Here is a 19,233-nt window from a genome sequence, read left to right on the forward strand (position 1 = left end):
CTAGTTTGCACGAAGTTTTTAAAACTCAAGTAACCATTGTATAAAAGTGCAAACCACATGGACTAAAAAGGTATTAAACCTTTTTTTATTGCAGCATTATTTTTTTGGGCATGAGAAGCTTTGTCCTTACTTCAATAGCATGATTCCTCCCCTGTTTAAGAATATCACTTTAGACCAGAAGAATATTTAAGATGAAGGGCTGGAAATTGTCATCAGGACTAGGGCTTTAATACTATATTAACATATATACTACATAGGAGAAAAAAGCTTAGAAGGATGCACCAGTAAGAACTTGGAAAATGATTCATCAACAACAGAAACAGAATAAAATTCATAACTGGCAACATGTTACTATCAAGTAAAGAGTAGTTTGAACTAACAAATGCTAAAAAAATATTCAAGTTCATAGCAGACAAAACTACAAAAAAAACATTCAAAGGATCCAGGAAAGTTGATATATTTTTAGTGTAATGGATCTGCATAAGCTCATTCCCACTAAATCATCCACCAACACAGTCTTCAAATACAACATTTTCTTTTTCTTATACTCTTTTTTTCTATTGGATAATCAGGAAATGAAAGAAAAAAGGAAAGGAAAAGCACAGTGCTTCCTTTTTAAATCCAAGAACATAGTGAATCATTGTAAAGATTTCCATGTATACAAGGCATCCTGGACATGGAAATACTACTTGCATTGCCGGTATACAAACCAAATTAGTGTAGAGCAACCTCAGATTGCAATATATTAGAGACTAGCTTACAGGATTTGCATTTTATCTAGCATATACCCTTCCTTTAGACCATTATATGGACACATTATAACTTGCCAATTGGCACACAATAATTTTTTAAAAAAGTAAAATGTAATAGGATTGGATTAATTACAACTTACCTACTTGTGGTTTGGTGAGTATGAACTTTGAACTGCTAACCTGTGGTTAAAAATTTAGATTTGACCCACTTGAGAGTGCTTCTTTTAATATTTTTTCAGTCTCAAATCATTAAAATTTGTATGCGGAAATCACATGCTTCGAATAAAAATAAAACTAAAACACTTAATAACAACCTCATTATAATTTGAATACGTTAAACTCATAAACCAAAAGCAAATGAGTAATGCTACTCTTTACACTTATTTTACACCGGCTGACATGAAGTGTTTTAAGCAGCTTCACATGTCAACTATTTAAAAAAAACCACTAAAAACACGTCATGTCAACGAGTGTGAAATGTGTGTGAAAAGTAGCATTACTCAAAGCAAACACAGGTAAAACACAACTCTTTAAACCACAAGTTAGCAACTCAAACTCAATCCAAACCACACATGGAAAAAATATATTTTCTCCTAGTATTATGAGAACAGTCTCTACAAGTACAAGAAAGAAAAGTTTTTTCTTGAAAGAGAGACGGTGCAAATCAAGTGAGCTAGATTCTTGGCACGAGAAGTTCAAATCCTCTAAGGATGGTCTATAGAAAGTAAAACTTCCCAGCCTGTGCATCCTGGACAGGGGATGAAATCACACATGTAAATTAGGAATCTCAACAGCATGTACAATGCTGCCCGAACAAATTTTGACCAATTCTGAACAAATGGAAATGACCACCAAAAGAAGCAATCTTGAACAAATTAAAAGACTAGATCAGTCATAGTATTGGAAGGAGGAAAAGCAACATCTAACATACTACAAATACAGCCAATTCTTAGTAAAAAAAAGGAAGAAGATAAAACTAAATGATCCATAGTTGTACAGACTTTTATTTTCCCACTCAAACTAAATAACGTCAAGATTATACTGATTTTATTCATAATGCACAAATCGATCACATTAGGTATGAAATTCAAAAAGAAAGCAAGAAGCAGCATACCCTTCAGAAATGTATAAGAAGCATGTCAGCACACCACAAGACTCTCCATTCAACTCTACACGCAGACTCTCTAATGTTAACTGTAGCAATCTACTATGATACTGCTGCAGCTCCATAAGCTTGTTACTCACTTCTCTATTACAAGCTTTAGATTTATTTTCCTATCACTCTTTTTGAAACCAATGGATTGTCAATGCAAAAAGGTTCTTTTTAACTCAAGTTACAGTGTTTGCAGAAGGTTTTTTGTCTTGGAGGGAGATCACAGTTTCAAAAGCACCAACCAAGGCCTTAACCTTGCTCTTCCGGGTTTCAGCGAGTTTACTTGCCGTTTCTTCAATGACATTATTAAACAAACCCTGAGCATTCTTCCCCTGCACATCTTGATGTCTCAAAACAACTTTTTGTGAACCAGGTTCAGAACCGTTTGTGTCACCATCAACTCCTTCTGTCCTCTTAAAGCTTCTCCTTCGGGCGTCAGCCTTGACATTTTGGTCCTCGCCTAGCAGTTTTCCTCGCTTAAATTTGAGCCTCCTTGGACTGTTATTTACAGAATGAACATCAACCACCTTCCCCCTCCTGAACTTTAACTTCAACGGTTGGCAATTTTTATCTTCAGAACAAACCATCCCATCCTTTGTGGGCCTCCCTTTGTATCCCTCTTCCAATGTGTCTGCTTCTTCTATGTTTTCCACACTGTTTTCTGACAGTGAGTCATATTCTGCTTCACTCATCGTACATTCAGAGTCCTCTTGAGATTCTTCTTCATAGGATGAAGAAGAAGGAGCATTTGGGAGGGATGAAGACTTTGGAGATGAGGATAAAGCAGGTGAAAATTCAATTGCAAAGCCTTCATTTTGATCAGATTCCAAAGTTTTGTTCTCAGTTTCCATCTTGATGACATACAAGGTTTTCTCCATAACCTCATCATTGTTGGGTTGCTTAGGTTCAGCTTTTCTAATCTTGTTCTTATTCATAAGAGGGGGCGCAGCTTGCAATTCCCTGCGCCTTCTTTCATTTAATCCTGCAACACTATTGACAGAAGACTTCAAAGACAATGAGGCTGTTGGGGAAGCCATGGCCTTCTTTACAGCTACTTTGGACATCCCGGTCGTCTTGCCAATTTTGACATCACCTTTTCTTAGGCTACTTATACCTCCTGAGAATTTTGGAGAAGATATTGGCATCACCGTCAAAGATTCCGGCTTCAAAGAAGTAACATTTTTTTTTGACAAGTTTAAATTTTTAGCATTTGATGAACCTTTTTTTGAAGAAACTTCCACTTTTTCAGAAGATGATGACACTTCCCGCTTCCCAATTTTGACATCACCTTTTCTTAGGCTACTTATACCTCCTGAAAATTTAGGAGAAGATATTGGCTTCACTGTCAAAGATTCCAGCTTCAAAGAAGTAGCATGCTTCATAGACAAGTTTAAATTTTTAGCTTTTGATGAATCTTTTTTCGAAGAAACTTCCACTTTTCCAGAAGATGATGACACTTCCCGCTTCATGGTTTTGGGGGTATCATATGAGCGGGTTTTCGCATGTGATGAAGATTTAAACTTGACCCCTGATGTCTTTCTCCTCTCCGTCAGAAGTTTACCTTCTGTTGGATTTTTGCTGACAGGTGATTGTGTGGGCACTTCCTGCTTAATGGTTTCAGGGATATCAGACTCCTGGGATTTGAAGTCAGGTTTGAGCTTGACCACTGGCATCTTCTTCCTCCCTGGCAGATCTACACTCACTAGAAGAAATCCGGTGTCAGTGGGTTTTTTTCCAACTCTCTTCAGTATGGGACTTCTTGCCTTTGCTTCTAATGCATGTTTCCTCCCATATTTACAAAAATCATGACAAGAACCAGTAGATGCCCTGAGGTAATGAGGAAGAATAGCTTCTCCACCATTTGAAGAACTTGCTTTTCCCGTAGAATTTCTTCTCAAATTATTCCCATCTGCCTTAGTTATTTCAGGGGTCAAAGGTAAATTGACACTTTCCTCAGCCATCAGACAGGAAAGAGATATACAGAACAAAACTCAGAAAAGAAAAACCTGAAAGCCATCCAAAAGAAGATTACAGTTGATGCAAAGGAACAGTACGAGTCAAAATCAACTGAACTAAATGAACAAGATATGATTGATGAAAGGAAGAAAAAAAAAAAGTACATGTAGCAGTGCAGTAGAAATAAACATACCAAGATTGTCACTAAAATTTTGTAGTATAGACAGCTTCAAGCAAGAAATATCTCCACAAGATCTTCAACCTGAAAACAAGAAAAAGGGTAACGTTACATATATCATTTGAGTTCAACTGAAACTGAAGCATACTATGACTGATCATATATAGATGAAATAATGTGTTCTAAATTTTGAGGGAGAGTAGACACCAATTGAAATAATAATAAATTATGAGTTTACGGAAGGAAAAAAAAAAAAATAGCACAAGCCTTCAAAACTAATTCTCTGTTATGGCTTAAAAATTTCCCAGAACACTAGTAATAAGAATAAATGATTTCTTGTGTCTCACTTCTTAAGTAAATATCATATAAAAAACAGCTCTAGCACATAAGATATAAAGAAGATACGAAAGGAAATTTACAAGGTTCTCTTCCATTCAAATATTGTTTTCACTTTTCTGTCCAATCTCTTTGGACTGATGAAGAGCAAAATATTCACTTAGTTCTTGTAATTAACAGAAAAAATAGACAAATGGTATCCCTTAACAACTAAATCGAAATAAGCATTCCTCAACTGTCCATCAGTCCCATAAACAATAGCGAACCAGACGATCTATCATACTTGTGCAATTTCTAAGTCCCCTACAGAACAACATATATATAGTTCCACAAATATCATTTGCTTAATGAAACAAATATCATTCTCCAAATAATAGCATGCAATTGGAAAGTGAATTGAACATCACCAGATTCGATTCTAATTACAAAAATCAGGGGGGGAAAAAAACACAGAAAAAGAAAATATAGAATTAATTTCAGACGAAACAAAAGTAAGCATTCCGGCGTTGCAGTCAGGGAGCAAACAAGTAATGTTAGCAGAAAAGGAACTCCAAAATCTCTAATTGAACAAACACCAAACAATGAGAACTGTGACCAACCAACAATATCACCCAGACAAGACAAATCCATCGCCAAACTCTCGTCCTTCTTCAAACCCATTTCCAGAAATCAGAAACCGAGCACAACCCACATCATAACATTCCTTAAAGTGAATAAAACAGCGTTTCGTAGGAAGCGTTAAAGTTAAGTAACCCCTCAAATACCACACGAAACAACCATTCCACAAAGGACAGATTGCCAACACGCACGCACCCATAACAGCAAAGCAATGGAGCAGAGGCCAGAGTCGGCCAAAGCTTTCTTTACACCAGAGCCCACCATCAAAACCTCAATTTTCAGCAGACCCACGTGTGTAAAGGGGGGAAAGAACCAAACCCACCTAAAATAATGAGAGAAAAAAGGCTTTATAGGCGAAAGGAGGCTCAGCAACAGCCCTGAAAAACCGCATGGGAGATACACGCCTCTTTTAGCCCCTATTTTGAGTTCCTCAGATAAAGGCTGCTTAACCAGAAAGCGCAGAAAAAGCAAACCGAAATTTATGAATGAACGAAGGCAGCGTGCTCGCGTGTATATAAGCCTTTTTTGGAAAAATTTTAAAAAACATAAAAAAAAAAAAAAAAAAAATCATGAAAGAAATATGTATATTGTGATTGCTTCGAAGATCGTGCAACCAACTATTTCTGTTTGTGGTAAATTTTTTTCTATTTTCTGGTTGGGTGGGCTGTTCTCTCTGCTCTTCCCGTTTGTTACAGAATCCAAGAAAGACAGAGAGAGAGGGAGAAGGAAATGCGTGGGAAATAGATTCGGGCCCCGCACGAAACTGAAGAACGGGTTAAGAATCTTAAAATATTGCAATATTTAAGAAGTGAATGGCACGTTTCCCGTTTGGAAATGGTACGTAGCGTGGTGGTATATGCAATTTTCCTTTCATTTATGGGCCCTTTCAGGAAATTTCCAGAAATTATTTCCAAAAAAACGTCTCACAAAAATTTAATTTCCACGTCATTATTTCACCCATTGAACGAACACCACAAAATCGATTTTTGTTGGGGGGGGGGGGGAGATAACCATCGATAAGTGATAAAGTGGTCTCCAAAGGGTAACTCAATCGGCTGTGAATTCTGTCTTATGAAGTGGAAGTCACTAGTTCGAATCCCCCCTTCCTCTTCCCTTGTGTGGACATGTCAAAAAAAAAAGTGATAAAGTGGTATTTGTAAACGTTAATTTATTGAGTGATGATAAACATCATGCTAGGTGTGCATTACTGTTTATGCACGCCGACTGATTTAATATTTTAATTAAAAATAAAAATTAATCAGGCGTGCGTGATGTGAATCATCACTCTAATTTATTAGTATGTACGAAATAGATATGTTCCTTAAATATGATTATACATGAGTGAACGGAAGTTTAAAATCATTTTTATGACTTTGTAAAATTTATAACTTTTAGCTATGATTTTTATGATTTTTTAAAGTTGTATACTATGTGATATAAAAGTTTTATGTTCAGGAAATTTTTAAAAAAAAATTAATTAATTAATTTAATATTGAAAAAAACAAATGGCTTTCACGTAGGTATGAATGATTCAACTGTATGATGCCTAAAAGATATGAAAATATTTATTTTAAAACAAGTCCTAAAAACAATATCATTTAAGATTTTTATTGAAAACTATTTCAAATACGTCGTGCTAACACGTGTTTTAGAGGTCAATGTGATGTTTATCGCGTAGCTACAAAATGATGTGATGTGAGATTAGGCCCGTTTCATACACGAAATACGTACGATTACCGTGTCTGAAAAAGTCAATTTTTGGCATTAAATTAAAATTTTAATATTTTTAGAGCATCTCATTTTCTTGTTATTTATTTTGTAATTAATGGGGTATAGAATGCTAGAAAGCTAACATATTTCAACAATACACTTATCTTCGTGATGAAGTATGATTCGGTTTATATGTTATCACGTGATATATATGTTGCATATCGTTATATATAACAAAAATTAAATTTAGATCTTCTTTGTTTCCCTTAAAATTGTTATATTTTACGGTTACTTTTAGTGGCGGAGCCGGCCACTTGAGGCTTTGGGAGTGCAACGGTAACCCCAAGCTTTTAAAAATAAAAAATAAAAAATAAAAAATAAAATAAAATTGTTGTTTTCCTACCAAAGTCCCAAAAAAAAAGAAAAAAAAAATTATTCTCTCCTACATACGCAAGTTACTACTCGACACCCTCAAAAAAATTTTAGCGACACTCCCAATATGAATTGTCTAATCTCGCCATTGCCACCGGTGACTTTGCTTCTCACCTTATAAGAAATTTTGTAAAACTTAAAAGATTGTACTTTTACTTGGATAACAAAAGGGTTTTAAGTATCAAGGGAAGAATGAGACAATCTTGGATGGGCCCTTTTTTTTTTTTTTTTTTTTTTTTTTTTGAAGGTTAAGTGAGATTATTTGTGGACTATATGGATTTCTCTTTATAATGCCCTTTGTTCCTCCTTTGAGAACTCTTGTTTATGTCTGTGTCATGAATTTTTTGCCTTTTACTTCAGGGATCCTTGTGTCTGCCCCTTGCACCTTTGTTCATACTCCAGTGGACCTTTCTTTGTGCATATTCCATTTGTTAGGAAAATCAGCACCTTCAAGAGTTTTTTCAATTAAACCAAAACATAACATGTTAGAATATCACTCAATTTAAAAGCCAAAACCTATATATAATAAGTTTAGGTCCAACTATATTATAATAATTATTCATCCTTGTAACATATTTTTAATATATGACTCAATTATTTTATGGCCAACACTTATATACTCAACACAAACCATATGATGAGTAGCATAATTGGCTATGATAATTTGGATTTTGTAACCACATGCTGATGGTCCTCCCTCTCATTCATGTGGACCGACTTTTTATGAAATCATTTCCTACCCCATCTATATATATTAAATGTAAAGCAACAGATCTTGGATAAGGTTTCTTATTAATACTTAAATTTTTTTTCTTGGTCGGTGGGAAAATGTGAAATCTTGTAATGGCTTATAAAATTAATAGGAGTTTCAAAAGTAACCCAGAACTCAGATTATGTCAGTTATATTTTGCAGTTTTTTAATGCTTTCTCTCAACTCTCAAGGCATATAACGTCAAGGAACAGGGATCGATCTCTTCAATTTCCTTCAACCCAAGGCCAACCGATTGATTTGATGTCTCTTGGGTGACAGACAACTCACACCTCTTTTATATGGAAATTATTGAAAATTTTAATCAAACTGACTCTCCTTAATATAGTCTATTAAATTTACTGTATTTTTTAAAACATGTAATTTTTATATCCATTTTTTTATTAGAACATTTTTAATAAAATATACGATTTTTACGTGTTTTTTTTAAAAAAATTATATAAGAACCATATGCTTATTATGAATTTCTTTTAACCCATTTGTTTTTTTTTTTTTTTTAAAAAAAAAAAAGACTTTAGAGTAATTAAATAGAGGTTGCGTTTATTCAAGGTTTAACCCGTCGCATTTCCCACAAAAGATAAAAATAAAAATATGGTTTGTTTGATAACATTTATCTTCTCCAAAATATTTTTTCAAGCAAGAAAAAAAAAAGAAGAAGAAAGAATTACTCTAAAAAATACATTATCAGACCGAGACGATCGCAATAGCTCAATTTTTATTTTTATTTTTATTTGAAAAAAATACATTTTACTCTTTGAACTATTTACCTATTTGTACTTTGACCTCCAATATTTAAAAAGTGACACTTAACCACCCAAATTTTTAAATTGTTGCAATTCAACAATTCTGACCTTTTTTTTTTTTTTTTTTCTCAAAATGCCTTCATCCTAAGTTTTTTTTTTTTAAAAAAAAAAAAATTAATTAAAAATTAAGGGGTGGCCGGCCACCACAATTGGGCCTAGGGGTGGCTTCGGCCACCCCAGACCAGACACCCCTTAATTTTTTATTTTTTTATTTTTAACTTGCGATAGGGGCATTTTGAAAAAAATAAAAAATGTCAGAATTATCGAATTGCAACAATTTAAAAGTTTTGGAGGGTCAATTGTCACTTTTTAAATATTTGAGGTCAAAATGTAAATAGGTGGATAATTAAGAGGGTAAAATGTAGTTTTCCATTTTTATTTTTTAAAAGTAGCAATAGGACTTACCGACATGTTAGTTGGCATCATCTTGAAAACTTGAACATTTTTTACTCTGTAGTTGCCGACATTGTAAACCATAATGTTATGATTTTTTTTTTTTTTTGTTGGCATCCCATAATGTTATGATTAAGTGCCTTCATTATTACTCATACTGAGATTTCAAGAAGCAATTTGTCTCCACCTCAGAAAAAAAAAAAAATATGGATGACCACCAATTCCACACACGACTTTAAATCGGGTAGGTAATGTTCTTGCAATGATATCATTTCAATTTTTTTTTTTTTTTTTTTAAATGTATCTTACTCAAATTTTTCTTTCAATTATAGGTTGAATTATTAAATGAGTTGGTCTTGCTACAATTGAAACCACCACCAACATGTTTTCAGACAATAATAAGGTAGGTGAAGACGGATTCCGTTTTGTAGGAATTTAGATTCTCAGTAATTTGCTATTCAGAGTGCTAACAATTAAGACAACAAATATGAAAAAGCTCTTATAAAACTTACCTGCCTAAATTTGACCCACGCTTGAAATGGTTCTAATTCTTAAATGAGTTGGTCTTGCTACAATTGAAATGGTCACCAACATGTTTTTAAATGATAATAAGTAGGTGAAAGCTAATTCAGTTTTGTAGAGACTTTACCAATTTGCTATTCAGATTGTTAACAATTCAGACAGTAAATACGAAAAAAAACTCTTATAAAACTCAATTACCCGAACAAATTTTGATTTAAGAAATCCAATCCACACTTCAAATGATTCTAATTGACTTGATGCTAGATAATCATTGTCATCATCAATGGGGAAGTTGGCAACACACAAATGAGATTAAGCAAAAGAAAGTCCTTTCTAGTGCCTGTTCCACTTTAAAGGGTGCAAACCTATGTGGGTAAGGAACTTTCACTTTCAATTGTCCCATATCTTTCCCTTTTCTTTTCTTGGCAGGTTTGCCCTAATATTTATCTATCCACCACCCAAGAAAATATTTGGCCTAATGTTTTCAACGTTGAGAGCATCTCACAAACTTGGAGGATGATGACAAAGGACAATGTGGGGTTTCCAAGGAGAGGCTCTAAGCTTCCCTTGTGGGGGAAAAGTCTTCTTCTTTAGGATTGAGGAAGAAAAAGAAGGTGGGTGCACCAGGACATGAAGGCATTGCCCTAAAGTTTTGACAAAGCTATGGCCAATTGGTAGCAAGATGGGCAGAAAAAGGAGGAAAGAGACAATACAGTAATAAGAAAAATCTTCTTGGATTCTCGCTCTCTCTCACATCTAGCATGTTCTTAGAAAGCCACTTTCATGCAGGGTGCAGGCCACATTAAAAAATAAAAAAATAAAAAAATAAAAATAAAAATAAAAAATCCCGTTTTAATGATTTAGTAAAACATGTTAAATTGGTTTAGACAAATAAATCTTCAAGGTTTTAAAATGATCAAATAACTTAATGTGGTATGCCTACGAAACAAATAAATTATACAAATTCGATCTTTTTTTCCTTTTTTTTTTAAGGGGGAGCATGATCATTATGAAATTACAATCAACCTGAGAGGGTGGCCGAACCACCTTAAGGCCTTAGGGGCGGTTCAAGATTTGACCAATGGGAGTGGTTCGCTATGGGTCCCGCCCCCTTTTAGAATGACCTTGTTGAAAAAATTGTCAGAATACTTATTTTACTTGTTATTTTGTAACCCTAAAGATTTATTTGTTAGAAAATGGAATTATAGGGATAAATTTAGCAAATTCCCATTGATTTATGTTATTGGCCCATCAGGGAAATTAAAAAACGAATCAAAACGTCACAATGTATTTGGTGGCATAATTTTGTTGAGGAGGATGACCCTCCAACCAAAAGTAGGTTTATTCTGATCAAGAAAATCAATGCTCTCATCCTATTCAAAGCTAAATGGTCCTAAATTGCGTTCAACAGAGTAGTAGGTTTATTACGATCTTCCCATTTGAATGTTTACTATTCCAAACCTAATTAGGAGCACAAATGCTTAGGGCCCTGTTTGGTTTATTATTATAACACACCTGATAGTCAAACATCTATAACAAATATCCAAGATTCAAGAATTGCTTCTTTATAGTTGGAAGATCTGCTACAGAGATACCATTAAAAAACAAAGCTGTTGAAATTATTATCTATTATGATTCCAGTTTGTGTTCATCAACATATTAAATTGTTCTGCAGACATCACTCAAGAAAAAGTTAGAAAAATGAAAAGGAGAAGCTTCTCATGTTAGGCAATGAGAGTAAATTGCTTACCAAAGTTGGTTGAAGTTCAATAAAACTGAACCTAAAGCATTAAGAGCCCAAGACCGACTTAAAATACCCTAGGCTCTTCTTATGTGGGTCTTGTATGGAATAATGCAGGCCATATCCATAAGCTTTGTGTGCTTAATAATGGCCAGGCATACAAGAAAACAGGGCCCCCTACCAGAAATACCCAATGTAGGGCTCCTAGGAGGCTAGGAGTAGGAACAGCTCTTATTCTTTCTTAGCTGCTAAGTTAAAGCTATGGGACACCAAGAGGACCATATTTGTAAAGAAGAATTTCCCTACACAAGCAAAACACTCTTTAACACAAGCATTTTCTTTTTCAATTTTATACTTTTAACTTTGTAGTTATGTCCAACACTGGGAATTTGAACTACCTTTCTCATATCAAATTTGAGGAAACAGACATTTGGTAAAATAGCATGTTATAACCTAAATGTACAAATGTTTGTAAATCTAAGAGGAGCAATCTTCACAAACAAAATTGCATGTCGTGCTGAGTCATCGTTTCCGGCCTGAGACAGTCTTCTTCACCGCTCCCACCGAGACTAAAAACTGATCAAGAGATGATAAGGTCTTCATGTCATCTGGAGGGAAGTAACTGGCAGCCTTTCCCATAAGTGATGTGAGGAGAAGGGAGAGTGATGGCCAAGTGCCGTATCGCTCACCCAACTGGTCATCAAGAAATGCGAATGCCGCTAAGAAGTCAGATCTGCTTGCATTTACTGGAGCAGAAAAATGAGCAGGAATTATCCTCTTGAACCTCCAGTCCTGTGCAATACTGTCAATCCAATCCCTGACCTGCGTTTTTAAGAATCACATATGATTACCATACTTGTTTCTTTTGTTTCAATGAAAAAGATGGTTTAAATCATAATCTAAACCACAGTTCTCTGCTTATATTTGGTATCTATGACTGGTAACCATACTAACCGCTCTTTGTCCAAGAGAGGGACCAAACCTATACGAAAGAGCACCCAGGCAGAGGGTGCCTGGGGACCAAAAAATTTGACTAGTTTATCTACCTTTTCAGGAACTTTGCTGAAGACCAATGTCTTTACAATGGGTGAAACAATCAGCTTTTGAGACATTTGAGCAAAGCTAGCATTAGGCTCCAGCAGATTTGATGGACCAAGAAACAAGATTTGCAGAACCATTCTTTCCCACCCTGCACCAAAAATCAATTCTATCTTAATCCTTTGCGATAGGTACATACACTTAAGTTGCTTTGGAATTTCGTCTCTCAATTTCACTTGCTAACCCTTTTGACGGTTCTTCTTGTTGTCAACAACTGGTTCCTCAGGAACTTCCTTTCCTTTACTAAGAATTTTGACAGCCAAACCATTCTTTGCGGATGCTAACAAGGATTCTTTGCTTATGCACTCCGGTGGCTGCCTTGGTACAAAAATTACGGCATCTGTTACAAGTAGTGTTCTTGAACGCTTATGATAAAATGCTACCTCCACATATGGCCCAATTCCTGAAATACTTCACAAGCAAATCAGTTTAGCAGTACTCTGGATTCATGAAGACAAATCTAAGGTAGTTGATGCATTGTTTACATTACCAACTTCTGGTGAGCTTAGAATTTTATGTTCAATCTCAGCAGCCCATGGGGTTGACAAGTCCTCATCTTTCAAGATTTTAGCGCGAAAAATCCCAAAAAACTCAAGTGGCAAATTCAAGGGCCAACTCCATTGCCTTGGGGCCACCCATAGCTGAGCTCGAGGGAACTTTCTAGAAAATGGTCCAACAAATATTTTATGCTCGTAAGCAAAAGTAGGCAGAACAATGTATTCTACTGGAGCTCCTAACTCCTTCACAAGCTGGCAAGAGATGAAGAGATCATTGAAGACACTGTCAGTCCATAGAAGTGTAAGAATATGCAGAATTTTCAGAAGTCAAGGAAAAAAATAACTCAGATTGAAAGAAAATTAAAAAGAAAGGACGAAAATAACATACTGAGCAAAGCAAAATTGTTGAACTTTATTCAACAAAAAATGCTGTAATCAAACCAAACAATAAATCCAAAAGGGAGAGGCCGAGAGGGGGAGGGGGAGGTGATTTTTCGAAACCCATATATGTAAACAATAAGTATGTGTCAAAGAAATTAAAACTTATTCAAGAGATTTGAATTACAAGTAGCCAAAATTTACATGCTAAGGTAATAATATAAACATGCATGTGCTTTTCAGATGCCACCAATACTGTCTTAATAGTATTCATATTACATATTGACAAAATTGAAGAACAAGATAATAACCTGAATACACTCCTCGGTTGGAGCAATCGGGGCATGGACCCATAATCCTCCTGATTTGAGTTTAATGACTGTCATTCGAATGTTTGTTGAGACACTGCTAAAGCCTAATGCTTGCTCTTGTTCAAATAGCCATATGCAGCCCTTCACAGCCTAAGAAGGATATTGATAGATGTGAGAGGTTAATTAGTGTATGAACAAGCAAAACTTCTAACTACTTTTTACATCATCATAGAACTACTTATATTCAGTTCAGGATTTATCGTGCACTTCGAAATTAGACTGTTCTCTACACTTGGTGAAATATCAACCTAGCATTTGAAAATGCAAGCATACAAGGGAAAGAAAACAAAACTTGAGCTCCGTAAAGAACAAGAAGGCAAACATAGCATTATTACTATGGGATTGCATATTAAGGCCATTGTTATAGAGTTATATAAGTAGTTTCTGCATGTTGAAGATTACAAATCCTCCATAACAAAGCTTGCCTCTGCGTTTTAACAGAAAATTAGCACAATATGTGGCGATTGAGCAAGTGGTACATAGACAAGTAGTAACCATGAAAGAGAATAGGAATCACTTTCGCTAACTCAGCAGGCACATGAAGAATAAGTAAAATACAGACCTTAAGAAAAGAAGAAGAAAAATAGCTTCCCTTCGTAAGAGTAGAACCAGAAGCCAATAGAGCAGCATCAATCACAGTAACATGTACAGAGCCAATAAAGTGCAAAGCCAGCTTGGTAACAATGATCATTTTTCTCTTCAATAAGAAATCCTATAACAAGCTGTTACTAACAAAATCCTAGGAAATCCTCTGTTGGAAACAAACCACAGGTAACTCCGGGAAAAGGAAGAAAAAAAAAATTAATAAAGCTACCCAAGTGAACATAACATTAAAATTAAATAGTCATGTTGAAGGTAAAGAAGCTGACCTCAGTTCTGATAGTGCGCCTGTTGAGAAAAGGACCAAGAGGGAAAGGAAAGCCAGTGAAGTTGAAATAAAACCTGCCACCACCATTGGTTGTGGGTGTGGTGGTAGGGCTTGCTGAAGCAACCACTAAACTGATGGCATCTCTTCTCCTGTTTCTGGGTTTCAGCTGTAAGCAAAGACCCTTTAAGGACCCACCGAGAAAACTGGAATTTGGGTTTCTCAGACAGGGGTTCTGCAAGATGGTAGATTGCTGAAAGCAAACAGCAACTGCTGCCACCATTTCTTGAAACCTTGTATGTTCTTCGCTTCTTTACCATAAACTAACTAGCTCTAGCAGTTAGAGTTTGCGTATAGCAGGATCCAAGGTTGCAATTCCTGGTCATGTTTGTGACACGTGGAGGAACCTGGACCCACGTTAGAGTGTCTTACATGGATTTTGAGAGGATTTTAGATTTATTGTGGATGATAGAAAGAAATAGTGGAAAACAACAGAACTTTCTAGAACCCCGATTTTCTGCTCAAACGGTAGGACCATCAATCACAAATGGAGGGGGATAATTGGATCATTTGTTGGTGTTTTTTTTTTTTTTTTTATTAAGTGACCGGGATAATAAGCGCTACTCAAATTGCTAGCATTTACGTCAGACTTTTTTTTTATTTTGTTGAGCCATAATGTTAAAATCACTTTTCATCATGCTCAGTACACTAACCGAAGATTTGCCGAGGAGTTGGTGCTCAACAACTTAAGCTCAACAATGTATAATTTTATTAATAAAAAAATTATTTTATCCTCTCTCATCTAATTAAAAATCATTTAAACTTTTTTCTTTTTTCGTAGAATTACATAAAGACTATATATATATAATAAATTTTAAATAAAATATCAAAAGTTGATCGCTAAAATACTAAGTTTGATATAAATACTTTAAAAAAGTTGATAGTTAAAATAAAAAAATAAAATAAAAAGTAATATTTTAGCTAAATTTAGCTAAACGTTTGTTGAGCCGGATATGAAAGCTCTAAAAAATTATTACACACGAACCAGCATTTTTTTACAAATATTGTATCATTTAGCACACATAAATCTTCTATGCTCCAGAAGTTAAACATGTAAATTAGTGGGAGATTAGGTAAAGGATGATGTAAAAGATGTTAAACATGTAGCTCTGGCCTCTGTGTAGGTGTAGCCACGTTATTGCATTGCCGTTAATGCGGATATTTATAAAGTGCTAAGATTCTCCGTCTTGGTTCTAATAATTCCCCACATACGCAAATATCTAAAACAAGAAAAACGACATCCTGGATTGTAGCCCAAACAAGGAATAAAGCTGAATATCGGATTTAACAAATGGATCCATAAAAGACATGTTCTGTTCAAGGTAGATGCCTGCTGAAATGCCGCATCTTGCAATGAAAAATCATTGATAGACAGATTATTCAATCCTGCTCAGACAAACTAAGAAACACAACTGCCGAACATAAAAACAGCTTCACAACTTTGAATTCCATGATTAGTTTTTACAACACCCATGACCTCCTACTCCTAAGAAAGCATGCACACCGAGAAATCTTCCAAGACCACAAGACAGATTTCCAGAGCAAAAAATCAGATAGACTAAGTTTCACTGCAAATCCAGAAAGGGCAAGTCCAGTAAGCCATCATCCACTCCCGCAAGGCCAATCAGGAACTGCAAATAATGCCAAGAACCCTGCTAGTGACTACAAACAACCAACTGTCAAAAGACTAGATAACCATATTACATTGCTTTGATCCCAAATCTACCTTTAAACAAACAACTAGTAATTAATCACATAACTATAATGTAGAATTTTTCCATAAAAACAAGCACTCAGAGCTTTCATATATAGCCCCGTCTAATTACATATTACAGCTGTACTCTTACAGGAGCTCTGAATATCCACAACACAACCATGTCTTCGCAAACAAGAAATTCGAATTTGGATGCAACCAACACAGCCATCACACCAACCATATTCTATTAGAGCTGAAATGATTCTGAAAATGAAAGACTTGGATGAAGCTGGGGGGCTTTGAGTGGAATGAACTTGGAGTGGCCTTAGAGAGTGAAAAGTCGTCGAATTATAAAGTTGACCATATTTTGATAGACAAGTGGCATTTGATAGGAGGAAACTTCAACTCACAGCACTTGCAAACTAAGAAACAAATAGTATGTATCTCAAGTGATGATTTCTCTCACAAGCCAATCCAGACTAGGATATGCAAAGTACAGTACGAGAAATGATGGAAGAGCAAACAGAACAGTAACAAGAATGTACAGTGCCAAGATGGCTGCACTGGCAGGTATTGCATACAAGACAATCAGAAGAAATAGAACAACCAATGGGAACTTGGCTGTCAAGTGAACGAAGAAAACCAGAGACTTCCGAAGTGAAGAGTGTATCAGTTCCATATTGAGGTGATTATGGTGATGGCCATGGTTATGGTTCGATCCCGATGGCTCAGGGTGCCGAATATGTTGTCCTCTCCTGAGGTTACCATGGCTTACTTGGCTTCCCATTGGTAAATTTCCATTTGTTGGCCAGACTGATTGATGATCCCTAGAGAAGGAAGAATTGGACTTTGCTCTTTCACCATTCATGCTCTCGACCATCCAGAGAAGAAAGTAGTTCTTTCGAGGAAATTTGAGATTTCCCCTGTAAATCAGACGGAAGGATAAGAGATTGCACCATGGGCAAGATATAAAGAGCGGAAGCTGAACTGGTAGAGTAGGAAATTTCACAACAGCCCACTGCAGTCCCAGGATGCAATTTTTACAAAGGGTATGGCCACACCATAAAACATAGGGTACATTTTCAACAATGTTAAAGGATTCCCAGCATATTGGGCACTCTAGACCTTCCTCTCTGCTAACAGTAGAAGAAGCCTCATCATCAGAGCATTCAGAAGCAGCATGGGTTGGGTTTAGCGAGTCATTTTTCTGTCCAACACTTCCAGCTATGCAATTGGATGCAAAATTCCACATTCTAATATCAGAGGGAGAATGACCAAAAAACCAACATCATTGGATAAGGTTCTCACAGAAACCTGAATTAAGGTTTCCCATTACCACAATGAATGCTGAGAGCCTTTGCCCCTGAAAGAAAAACACACAGTAAATTCATCACGCAAATCACCTTTTCTACAGCTTATTGGTTAGACATTTATCTGGTGCTTCATTTTGTATCATATACAACTAAGACATTTATTGAAATTGATAGAAATATATATATATATATATATCCATAACGACACAACTCAACCAAGCCTTCATCCTAACTAAATGGCGTATGCTTCTAATATATATTGATTGTACTTTTTCTCAAAATTGAGATAATTGTTTTTATTAGGCAGTGTTTGTTTCGGCTTAAAATGTACTAGCAAGGATGTAAATATGCCTGACAAAGATGTATTCAGTTAGAGACCTATTTTATCAATGAAAAATCGGTAAATTTCCAATCAAACGAGCTCATCCTAGTTAAACTCACAACTAGGCAACAAAAATAGTTGCTTTATCTCAAAATTCACAAACCCAAGCAACATCCAACAAAACATTTATTGCATCTCAAATTCTCCTCTATTAAATCGACTTTGGACCAGTTATCATTAACCTAATACTTTAGCACTCCTACACAATACACGTGATTGAGAGAATTCCCTCCAAATATTAAAAAAAGAAAAAAAAATGCCCTCGATTTTACATCAAAAACCAATTTCCCAATTCAAATAGAACCACAACTAATTCTCTAACTGACACAAATTAACCAAAGAGTCAAGCTTTGAAACAGTCCCTCCTCACAAACAGTGAAAAAGCACTTCCGGGTCCGCTTTGACGAATACCCATTTCAACATCAAACCCAATCCCAAATGGGTCTCTCTAAACTAGCATTTCCTTTCAAAATCCATACAGAAACGGAAGAAAGAATCACAGAAAATCGAAGCTATAAACCTAGCCCTAAAAGTGCAGGTCGAAAATCGACCGTAAAACGAAAGTCGCAACCAATCGGTACAATTTGGAGCACAATTAGAAATAGTAATCAACCCAAAGAGCTTATAGAATGAAGTGATTAAGAGAATCAAGAGACGATCTTACCGACTTGGTTGTAAGAATGGGGTTTCAGAATCAATCCCTCAGTCTCTCACTCTCTCTCTCTCTCTCTCTAAACTCTGAGCTCTAACACGGGGGCTGTTGCCGAGAGCTCGAAGCTCCGAGAAAAATCCCTTTGCCTTTTGTGAGTCGGATTTGGGGCTTGATTTTGGATTTCTTTATTGCCGTAACAAAGTTGATAGTTGGCGATCTCAGGGTTTATTATGTCACTTGATAACGACGTCGTTGTCCGTTGAAACCAGCCAAACGGCGCCGTGTTTTCTTTCGCCCCACCGTCTCGGGCTCCTTAAAATATGGAGTAATTATTTAATACAATATGATTACACAAAATGGAAAAAAATAAAATAAAAAATCGAGGTTTCGCCACCTGTTATAATTAATAAGTTTTGTATTTTCAATTGTTAAAAATATGTTGTCTTGTTGAAATCAGAGATACGTATCTTGATTCTTAAATAAATTTCTTTCTTTTTGTTCTAGTTTTTGTCCTCCAAGACCAAATATAAAAAGATTTGAGGTGTCTCAAGCATTTTT

General features: G+C 35.6%; 3 protein-coding genes across 5 annotated transcripts; all 3 read right to left on the bottom strand.

The window, feature by feature from the left end:
- Positions 1 to 1,777: 1,777 nt before the first annotated feature.
- Positions 1,778 to 5,743, bottom strand: LOC132183013 (uncharacterized). Of its 3 annotated transcripts, none has more exons than XM_059596398.2 (3): positions 5,316 to 5,743; positions 4,055 to 4,123; positions 1,778 to 3,911 (listed from the first exon to the last, which is right to left on the bottom strand). In XM_059596398.2, exon 3 carries the CDS (start codon positions 3,864 to 3,866, stop codon positions 2,082 to 2,084), a length of 1,785 nt encoding a protein of 594 aa, XP_059452381.1. In that variant the 5' UTR covers positions 3,867 to 3,911; positions 4,055 to 4,123; positions 5,316 to 5,743; the 3' UTR covers positions 1,778 to 2,081. The 3 variants fall into 3 exon arrangements, with proteins under 3 accessions (XP_059452381.1, XP_059452383.1, XP_059452382.1); XM_059596400.2 differs by lacking the exon at positions 5,316 to 5,743 and adding an exon at positions 4,975 to 5,299; XM_059596399.2 differs by lacking the exon at positions 5,316 to 5,743 and having other exon boundaries at positions 4,055 to 4,959.
- Positions 5,744 to 11,745: 6,002 nt separating this feature from the next.
- Positions 11,746 to 14,915, bottom strand: LOC132180928 (lysine-tRNA ligase). The gene is made up of 6 exons (XM_059593926.2): positions 14,577 to 14,915; positions 13,648 to 13,797; positions 12,952 to 13,210; positions 12,646 to 12,864; positions 12,410 to 12,552; positions 11,746 to 12,185 (listed from the first exon to the last, which is right to left on the bottom strand). Exons 1-6 carry the CDS (start codon positions 14,853 to 14,855, stop codon positions 11,886 to 11,888), a joined length of 1,350 nt encoding a protein of 449 aa, XP_059449909.1. The 5' UTR covers positions 14,856 to 14,915; the 3' UTR covers positions 11,746 to 11,885.
- A 964-nt stretch (positions 14,916 to 15,879) lies between these two features.
- On the bottom strand, positions 15,880 to 18,876 carry LOC132182629 (RING/U-box superfamily protein). The gene is made up of 2 exons (XM_059595931.2): positions 18,688 to 18,876; positions 15,880 to 17,691 (listed from the first exon to the last, which is right to left on the bottom strand). The coding sequence occupies exon 2, from the start codon at positions 17,578 to 17,580 to the stop codon at positions 16,774 to 16,776; it is 807 nt and encodes a 268-aa protein (XP_059451914.1). The 5' UTR covers positions 17,581 to 17,691; positions 18,688 to 18,876; the 3' UTR covers positions 15,880 to 16,773.
- Between the last annotated feature and the right edge of the window lie 357 nt (positions 18,877 to 19,233).

Source organism: Corylus avellana, chromosome 5 (genome assembly GCF_965113065.1).
Source record: "Corylus avellana chromosome 5, dhCorAvel1.hap1.2, whole genome shotgun sequence".
Lineage (NCBI taxonomy): Eukaryota > Viridiplantae > Streptophyta > Magnoliopsida > Fagales > Betulaceae > Corylus > Corylus avellana.

What these genes read in the sequence shown, in the direction of transcription:
- LOC132180928 (XM_059593926.2), bottom strand. Translation starts at nt 14,855, where the DNA reads ATGGTGGCAGCAGTTGCTGTTTGCTTTCAGCAATCTACCATCTTGCAG. An exon ending in GGCGCACTATCAGAACTGAG is followed by an intron (nt 13,798 to 14,576) that starts GTCAGCTTCTTT and finishes TATCCTTCTTAG; the next exon opens with GCTGTGAAGGGCTGCATATG. An exon ending in TCAGCAAAGTTCCTGAAAAG is followed by an intron (nt 12,186 to 12,409) that starts GTAGATAAACTA and finishes TTAAAAACGCAG; the next exon opens with GTCAGGGATTGGATTGACAG.
- LOC132182629 (XM_059595931.2), bottom strand. Translation starts at nt 17,580, where the DNA reads ATGTGGAATTTTGCATCCAATTGCATAGCTGGAAGTGTTGGACAGAAA.
- LOC132183013 (XM_059596398.2), bottom strand. Translation starts at nt 3,866, where the DNA reads ATGGCTGAGGAAAGTGTCAATTTACCTTTGACCCCTGAAATAACTAAG.